We start from the raw sequence: 9,902 nt of genomic DNA, 5'->3' as shown, positions 1-9,902 counted from the left end.
AATACTGGTATGTACACATGTATCTGCAGCCGGCAGGTTGGTAAGGATGAGGTCATGTATGTTTTTCCTTCTTGTTGGTTCCCTCACCACCTGCCACAGACCCAGTCTAGCAGCTATGTCCTTTAGGACCCGACCAGCTCGATCATTAGTAACTGCTGCCAAGTCACTCTTGGTGGTGGACATTGAAATCCCCCGCCCAGAGTACATTTTATGCCCTTGCCACCTTCAGCATTTCTTCCAAGTCTTGTTCAACATGGAGGAGTACTGATTCACCAGTTGAGGGAGGGCAGTATGCGGTTTCCTTGCCCATGTTTAACCAAAAGCCATGACACTTTTTGGGGTCCAGAGTCAATGTTGAGGACACCCAGGGCAACTCCTTTCCAACTGTACACCACTGTGCCACCACCTCAGCTGGGTCTGTCCTGCAGGTGGGGCAGGACATATCCAGGAATGGTGTTAGTGGTGTCTGAGACATTGTCTGTAAGGTATTATTCTGCGAGTGTGCCTACTTCAGGCAGTTGCTGTACTGGTCTGTGAGATAGGGGTACCATATTGGCACTAGCCCCAGATGTTAATGAGGGGAACTTTGCTGAGTCAGCAGGGCTGATTCTGGCATTGTCTTTTCCAGTGCTTACGTCGGTGAAAGCTCGTCTGCCAGATTTCTTTTCTTTACTGAGACTTTGTGGTGATGGTAGCCCATTTCAGTGGCCAGTTGGGTATGGAATGGGGGAAAATGTGAGGTTATGCATTTTGGCAGGAAGAATAGTGGAGTTGAATATTATTTAAATCGAGAAAGACTGAAAAAAACCTACAGCACAAAGGTATTTGGGAATGCCTGTGCATAATGCTCATAAAGCGAGCATATAAGCTCAGTAGGAAGAGGGAAGGTAAATGGAATGTGGGCCTTTATTTCAAAAGGGATGAAGTATAAAAATAAAGAGGTCTTGCTGAAACTATACAAGGCACTAGTCAGACCACACCTAGAATGTTGATAAGAGATGAAATTGCTGCCAAGGAAAACTACCCCTACTCTTCTTTGAAATTGTGACATGGAATTTTCATATACCCCTTAGTGGGTAAATGGAATCTTGGCTTAACGTGTCACCTGCAAGATGAACCTCTAACAGTACAGCATCCCCTGTCTCTGCAATGGAACTTGACCCAACAATTTTCTGACTTAAGAGGTGTGAGTGCTCCTTCTGAAACTTCTAAGTGCTGCCACACAGACTATGCTAATTCCTCAGGAGTGGGCAGTGCTGTTCTTCTACAATTCAGTCAAAAGAAACCAGCACAGATAATGAGATAACAAGGTGTAGAGCTGGATGAACACAGCAGGCCAAGCAGCATCAGAGGAGCAGGAAGGCTGACGTTTCGGACCTAGACCCTTCATTGCTGAAGAAGGGTCTAGATCCTCTGATGCTGCTTGGCCTGCTGTGTTCATCCAGCTCTACACCTTGTTATCTCAGATTCTCCAGCATCTGCAGTTCCTACTATCTCAGCACAGATAACGGGCCTGTGACATTGCAACCACTCCCTGAGGAAGTGATACTGTACAAAAGCAACATTTTCTATGAAGGTTTTTATTGTGCAAAAACGTGACAAATTCTGCTCCAATGCCTTTAACTTTTAAGGTTAAAATCTCTAGTTGAATGTATCCCTGGAGGGTTCATAGTAAAGTGTCCTGCCTCTACTTGCTTGGATCAGTGAAACACCAATTTCCCTTCTCCAGTACTTTCAGATCTAATAATTTAAGGTACTTATAGAATATTTTTAAAAATCTAATGTTTAATGCCCCCCGTTTATTTTCCTGCGTTGCTCACATTATTGTGGAAAAGGACGACGAAGTGTTGCATTTTCATTGACAGTTGGTGCCTGCCCTGGGCCGGAACTGAGAGTCGGGCTATTGTTGTTCGGGGGGGTGGGGACGGGTAAAGTAAACGGAACGGAAGTGAGTGGTGTCAGTGGAGTGAGAGCTGGGGGACGGAACGAGTGTGTTCGGCGGAGCCGCTTTGTCTTGGAGCTTACTCCCCCCGAGGTCGAGCTCATAGTAAAGATCGGGGAGAGTGTGAGACGGGGGCTTATTGAGGAAGGGGCGAGGTGAGAGAAGAGGCATGATGGGGGGTGGGGGAGAGTCGGGTGAAGGAAGGGAATGGAGAAGGGACTGGCCTGGAAGCGGGACGTAAAGGGGATGGAGGGGATGGGAGGAGAAGTGAGCTGGAGAGAGGACTTAGTGACAGTGAGTGAAGGAGCGGGGAGATGATGTTAGGCATGTGTTACGGTTTCCACAAACAGATAATTTTAAACTTCCAGTTGATACCTGGTTAGAAGCCAGGGCACATCCATACCTTTTGTTATTCCCCACTCACCACTTGTTCTAGAGACTTCTTGCAGTAAAAGTTCCTTAAAGCATCTCTTGTCCCCCTCGCCATAAATTCCCACTTTGAACCAAATTCCCAGTTATATTCATTTAGCCTCTGTCTTAAACACGTGATGTTTCCCTCATACTAACTGTGCTCCTTAATGTCCACTGCTTTCCTGGACACCTTTGTCCCATAATACTTAACACCTAATCCTGTTCTTCCTTGAACCAAGTCTTGGTTCTAGCCAAAATGTCATAAATCCACGTGGCAATCTTTGCCTGTGACCCACCAATCTTATTAATTAACCTCTGTACATTCATATACATGATGTCTAACCCTGATTTAGAATGCTTCAATCGCTCCTTTATTCTGCCTCTAGCTATTAACTTACAATTCTGTATTTAGTGCTTTTTTTTTCCAGTGTTTTGTGCACACTATCTGATACTGTTTCCTGGTTCCCACATTCCTGTAAAACTAATTCAACCCTACCCAACAACACATCCTACTAGGAACTGCAATGCCATCTGGCTATGTTCAAACAACCTGTTTGGCTTATACAGGTGCTGTCTGCCCAGATCTAGTAGCAATATCCCAGGAATCTAGAGCCCTCTCTCCTGCCCCATCTTTCATAGAACTCCTACAGTATGGAAACAGATCATTCGATCCAATAAGTCCACACCAACTCTCCGAAGAGCATCCAACCCAGACTCAGCCCTTATCCCTCTAATCCTGCATCTCCCATGGCCAATCCACCTACTTGCACATCTTTGTACTGTGAGAGCAAACTGGAGCACCCAGAGGAAACCCACGCAGACATGGGAAGAATGTGCAAACTCCACGCAGTTGCCTGAAGGTAGAAGTGAACCCGGGTACCAGGTGTTGTGTGGCAGCAGTCCTAACCACTGAGCCATCATGCCACACTCAGCCACATTTATCTGTTTTATCCTCCAATATCTGTATGTACTTGCATATTGCACCAGTACTAGTTCAGAGGTTACCAATTTTGAGGTGATGATTGTTAATGTTCTACTTAGCTCCCCAAATTCTAACTGCAGGATTACATCACCACTTCCTACCGATGTCATTGGTGTCAATGTGGATCACGACCTCCGGCTGATTAACCCCCCTCTCAAAAGAATGTCTTGTGGCTGCTCTGAGAATTCTTTGACCATGGCTTTCTAAAAATTTCTTGTGTTCAAATGCTTTTGTTTTGCTTCCACTGCATGATTTGAGAAAGGTGGCTGTCTGCAATTTAGCATTTCTAGTCTTTAAAGATATTTTCCAATGTGTGTGCTGCAATGTCTTTCTTTTTTTCTAGTCCTTACCTGCTCACTGTTGGTGTTGTTTGCCTTAAAATATTTTTTATCACTTTGTGTTCTTGTAGGTACTAAACTGTTGTGAATGGGCCAAAAAGCCTACTTCTGCACCTATGTCTTATGGCGAATATGGAATCTGCCCACTGTTAAATTCCCAATAGTTATCTTCAGCAACATATTGGAAATAATCTATACACTGTAGTTCGTCAATAAAAACTGAAAGAACTGCGGATGCTGTAAATCAGGAAAAAAAACAAAGTAGCTGGAAAAGCGCAGTAGGTCTGGCAGCATTTGTGAAGGAAAAAACAGAGTTAACGTTTTGGGTCCGGTGACCCTTCCTCAGAAATAGTCAGCCTAGCTTAATGCATGGGATGCATATACTTTAAAAAACAGAAATTGATTTCTCAATTAATTTAGTGTGGACTTTTTTAATTTTAGTAAAGAAGGAATTGAGATACATTTCCAAATGTTTTCAGTATGTTTGGAATCAATAATTCAATATATTATAAAATTTATATCAGCCAGGGAAAAGTATGTAACCATTTCTTGTGTATCAATGATGCTGATGCACTTGATGATTTCCTAAGCTCTGAAAACCGAAATGGAAGATGAGTTTTACTTTTTTAAACGTAGGCCAATCGTATATATTCTCTTATTTTTGCATGTTCTTTCTTAAATGAAAGGCAAAATAAATTCTCATTGTCAAAATTATTTTCTCTGTTCTGAATCACAAACAGCTCGCAGATTAACTAGAAAATGGATTCTGCGTCTCAAGGAAAGAAAATGGTGGCACCCACTGTATCTCAGATAAATGCTGAATATGTTACTCAGGTAAGGTTCGTGTACCTTACAAATGACACAGCAGAATTTCTGCCTGCCTTTTTTCAGTTACAAAGTACAAAGATATTTTTAATTAGAGATTTATTTCTGCCATTTGTATTATTTTCAAGCAAGCAAAAGATGGTGTGATGTCTGTACCAGATTGTGTCAAAAATCAGACGACACCAGGTTGACTTGAAAACACTAACTTTCTAAGCTCTGCCCCTTCCTCAGGTGTAGTGTGGAAGAGAAGGTATATCAACACAAAATTTATAAGCAGAAAGATAACCACCTTAAAAATGACTCGCTGACCACCTCCTATTGAATCTTTAAATAGCTCTAAAGGAGACACAGGTTTCTGTTGATTAAAATGCAAATCCCAAAATTTCTTTCAAGTCATTGCTCCGAGATAATTAAAGGTTTTAACAATATATCCAAGAGGTGGCATCTCAGGTCAGACAGTGCATTTTAGGTGAGACGCCTTGCTTAGAATCTGTCTGTGTTTTATTCTGGAGTCAGGCTGGTTTTATTTTTCGCCCCATAGTGTGTGTGTGTGAGAGTGAGTGAGAAAGTATCTCGTGTATTTGGGCCACCTGTAGTGTGGCATGAACCCAAGGTCACGGAAAACTCAGCTCCCATGGATCAGTCGAATCAGGAACACCCCTCATCACAATGGACGTTTCTGCGTCTCCCATGACAGCAGCATCGCTGTAGCAGCATCAGTACTTGATACCAACAACTGCCAATTTCCAGACACCATCCTACAACTCATCCGCTTCATCCTTGACCACAATGTCTTCACCTTCGACAACCAGTTCTTCATTCAGACACACAGAACAGCCATGGGAACCAGATTTGCTCCCCAGGGTGCCAACATTTTCATGCACAGGTTTGAACAAGACTTCTTTGCTGCACAGAACCTCCAACCAATGCTATATGCCAGATACATTGACGACATTTTCTTCCTTTGGACTCATGGCGAGGAATCACTGAAACAACTATATAGCGATATCAACAAGTTTCATCCCACAATCGGACTTACCATGGACAACTAGTTAGAATCAATCTCATTCTTGGACACACACATCACCACCAGGGATGGACACCTCAATACCATACTCAACCACAAGCCTACAGATAACCTCACGATGCTGCACTTCTCTAGCTTCCACCTTAAACATATTAAAACAGCCATCCCCTACGGACAAGACATGCATACACAGAATGTGTTCGGATGAAGAGGAACGAGACAGACACCTGAAGGTGTTGAAGGATGCCCTCATAAGAGCAGGATACGATGCTCAACTCATCAATCACCTGTTCTGACGTGCCACAGCGAAAAACCATAATCTTCTCCTCAGAAGACACACACGGGATATGACCGATAGGGTACCCTTCGTTATCCAGCACTTCCCGGGAGCGGAGAAACTACGCCATGTTCTTCACAACCTTCAATACATTATGAATGACGATGAGCACCTCGCCAAGATCTTCCCTATGCCTCCACTTCTCGCCTTTAAATAAACGCCAAACCTTTAACAGACCATTGTTCACAGCAAATTACCCAGCCTTCAGGACAACATTGACCACAACACTCTACAACCCTGCCATGGCAACCTCTGTAAGACATGTCAGATCATTGACATGGACACTACCATCACACATGGGAACATCACCCACCACGGCAGATACTCAAGTGACTCAGCCAACATTGTCTATCTCATACGCTGCAGGCAAAGATGCCCCGAGGCATGGTACATTGACGAGACTGTGTAGATGCTACGACAGCAGATGAATGGACACAGCACAACAATCACCAGGCAGGGTGCTCCCTCCCAGTGGGGGAACACTTTAGCAGTTAAGGGCGTTCAACCGCCGATCATCAAGTAAGTATCCCCCAAGGCGGGCTTTGGGATACGTAACAATGCAAAATCGCCAAGCAGAGGCTGATAACTAAGTTCTGTACCCATGAGGACGGCCTCAGCCGTGATCTTGGGTTCATGTCGTGCTACAGGTGACCCCACCACACTATATACTCTCTCTAACACACCCTCCTACTCTCTCACATAAACACACTTACACACACACTCGCACAGACCCTTTCTCTCACACACGCTCTGTCACACACCCACTGTCTCTCACACACATTCACTCGCTCGCACCCTGTCATTGTCTCTCACAGGCGCACGGTCTCACGTGCACAGGCGCACAGACTCTCACACGCACAGGCGCATACACATAAATCTATGGGGTAAATTATTTCATCCAAGATGTTTGTGTATTTGCAGATACATTCTATTTTGTTCACAAAAAGTAAAGCCAGCCTGGCTCCAGATTAAAACACAGACAGATTCTAAGCAAGGTGTCTCACCTGAAATGTCTGACGTGAGATGTCACCTCTTGTATGCACTGATAAAACCTTTAATTCACTTGGCGCAATGACTTGAAAGAAATTCTGGGGTTTGCATTTTAATCAATAGAAACCTGTGTCTCCTTTTGAAATGATTAAAAATTCAACAGGAGGTGGTCAGTGAGCTATTTTTAGGATTGTTACCTTTCTGCTTATAATTTCTGTGTCCGTATACCTCCTCTTCCACGCTACACCTGAGGAAGGAGTAGAACTCCGAAAGTTAGTGTTTTCAAGTAAACCTGGACTATAACCTGGTGTCGTGTGATTTTTAACCTTGTCCACCCCAGTCCAACACTGGCACCTCCACCACATGTACCAGGTTCTGTCATCTGTGATACCTGCAGAACCCCTTGACCACTTGTAGATGCTCTTTCTTTTAAAATTTAATGCAGGATTCAGCAGACATATGATTTGCTCATTTAATATAGGTGGGACAAAAAATTATAGTTGGTACTTAACTATCGAGTCTCCTGCTTATGTTTAATCTGTCTAGAAATACAATTAGTAAACTATTTTGTGCAGGAGAAATGGCTGAGACCTTATTAAATGTGGCATGGTAATGGAATATGGAGAGTGCATCTGTTTTTTTATCCTGTGGATGCTATGCCTAGTTAAAAATAGGTTTTCTGTCTATCCAGTCAAAGTTGTGGTTTAAACTTGCACAGATCTACTCAGAGTTTGCACTGCTTTGAAAGTGTTTACAATATCTATTGATATGTTTTCAGCTATCCAATAGGTACTGGGCACCTCACGTGAAGAAAAAAATGACTTTTGAACCTAAGGTAAGTCATGCTTTGTTTTCAAGTTATGTACATTGCATGGAACTTTTTGAAATGTGAAAGCACCAACAAAATGTTTGATTTGTTATCACAATTATTACAAGGCCAGTAGAAAAATCTCAAATTTAAATTTCTGATATGGGAATATATTTCTCCGCTGCAGGTTTAGATAGCTAGTGATTGTTCTTACTAGAGCTCTTAATGCAGATTAAATAACCTCAAACCTGCAGTTCCCTTCCCATTACGCTGAAGGTAAACTAGCTGGATCATTGTCAACTGAACCATGGAATAAATCTTTATTTTTACCCTGTTCCTACCCAAAAAAACAATCAATCTTTATATTGAAGCATTGGAAATAAATTAACTCATACTGGCATAATGTATTCCACTGCTTTCTTTCTTTGCAACAGGTCATTGAAGACGTGTATCAGAAAGAGATTGTAAAGACAAAGTAAGGCACCAATTTCCATTTGGTTCAGTTTTAAGATATGATATTAAGATATTGCATTTGCTTTCTAGTGTATGTACAGACTTAAACTAAACGATCCATGAGTTTTAAAAATGTTCTGCATGACATCAGGTAGGCATTATATTGGTCTTATACTAGCACAATACTTTGGTAGCTAAAAGTTTTTCCAATGTAAAGTGCTAATCTTAAGAATATTCCCTCTATAAAATATATGTTTTTGAGGAATTGAAATACATTTTGCACTGCTGTTGTACAGACAAGGGAGAATAGGTGTTCCAAACTGTACAGAAGATCCACAAGCAGCAGCACATTTGACCGCATTTTTTAATAAAAAAGACACTAGATATCCTTTCTCTTTCAATATAATCAAGCACAACTGTCAGAATGAACATATTTATTTTGTCTTTAATTAGAATCTAGTTTTGTATTTTGAAGGGCCTAATTTACACGTATGGTTTATATTCTAAATGAATATAAACTTTTAATGAAGACTTTGTACTAAACTGTATAAAGTGTTGGACTAGAGAATGAATTTCAGTCCAATATAGTTATGTGAATTTGAAGAGGGAAAGAAACTACAAATTTAGTAAATTAAGTTCTCACTCACTTTACTTAGTTTTTCTTAACATGCAAAAGAAAAGAAATGAAGTATGCCAAAATTAAAACTTAGTGCTCACCATTTAACATTTTAGTGCTTGAATAAAATGAGACTTTTTTTCTTGCCTATATAAGTACCTACTATTGTTTAATGTTTATTTGATATTTGGTCAATTTGAATTTGTGACGTTATAAGCCATCGCTTGAATAGTGATGGCAGGGTCAAGTAACACTTCTATTGTGGTATTCATTCAATTTTACAAACAGCAATTTTTTAAAAATTTTTCAGATTTGCAATTAGAAAAATTATGCTGCTTGAATTCAGGTAATCTTTATACTTGTTTGGTATTTATTTAAAAATGATTTTTGAAGCAATATTTTAATGAATATTATGCAGCTGGCTGACTTTTTCTTTGCAAATTAATAGCCAGTATCTGGAGAATTATCTCTGGCCAAACTATTCTTCTGAAGTATCCAGCAATGCTTACCTGATGTCCATTTGCTGTATGGTGAATGAAAAATTTCGAGAAAATGTTCCTGCTTGGGAGGTAAGAGGCTCTCAGTTATCTTTTGTAGAGCTTTGTTTTGCTTCCCAATCTTTTATGAAAATCATATGAAGTGTTGAAGCCTGGGGCCATCCCACAGGAAGACAGCACCAGGAATTGATGGGGCACAGTCTGAATCTCAGATTTCCAAAGTACGTTTTGCTTATTTTGTTGTGAATAGTGGCAATGTGATACTCCTCGCCGCAGGCACAGAAATAAGTAAAACACTAAGTCTAATAGTCAAAATAATTTTATTTCAGTAGCATCTGAACTTTTGCTGTATGAACGCTCCTTAGTTATTTGAGAAGCAGATTTTTAAAAGGGCAGAAACCGTTGAATCCATAACATGTAGGAGCACAGAATAAGAATTAGGCCATTCAGTCCAGCGAGTTTACCCTGCCATTCAATCGTGGTTGATATGTTTCTCAACCCCAACCTCCTGCCTTCTCCCTGTGACCTTTAATCCCCTTATTAATCAAATACCAATCTATCACTGTCTTAAAAACACTCAATGAGTTGGCCTCCACAGCCTTCTGCAGCAGTGACCCACAGCCTCACCAGCTTACTCAGCGTTTTACTGCGGAGTTGGTTGTTGTTGAAGGTTCAG

General features: G+C 41.3%; 1 protein-coding gene across 1 annotated transcript in view; it reads left to right on the top strand.

Moving 5' to 3' along the window:
• The first annotated feature begins 1,954 nt into the window (after positions 1-1,954).
• Positions 1,955-9,902, top strand: part of aqr (aquarius intron-binding spliceosomal factor) — a 75,188-nt gene continuing 67,240 nt past the window's right edge. The window contains exons 1-6 of the mRNA XM_048600433.1: positions 1,955-2,097; positions 4,414-4,507; positions 7,631-7,687; positions 8,095-8,135; positions 9,040-9,075; positions 9,178-9,298. Of these exons, the coding sequence (XP_048456390.1) occupies positions 4,433-4,507; positions 7,631-7,687; positions 8,095-8,135; positions 9,040-9,075; positions 9,178-9,298 (330 nt within the window). The 5' untranslated portion in view covers positions 1,955-2,097; positions 4,414-4,432. The remainder of the gene's footprint in view (positions 2,098-4,413; positions 4,508-7,630; positions 7,688-8,094; positions 8,136-9,039; positions 9,076-9,177; positions 9,299-9,902) is intronic.

The sequence above is a fragment of the Rhincodon typus genome, chromosome 8 (genome assembly GCF_021869965.1).
Source record: "Rhincodon typus isolate 14 chromosome 8, sRhiTyp1.1, whole genome shotgun sequence".
Classification (NCBI taxonomy): Eukaryota; Metazoa; Chordata; class Chondrichthyes; order Orectolobiformes; family Rhincodontidae; genus Rhincodon; species Rhincodon typus.
This window is presented reverse-complemented; position numbering and strand designations above follow the sequence as displayed.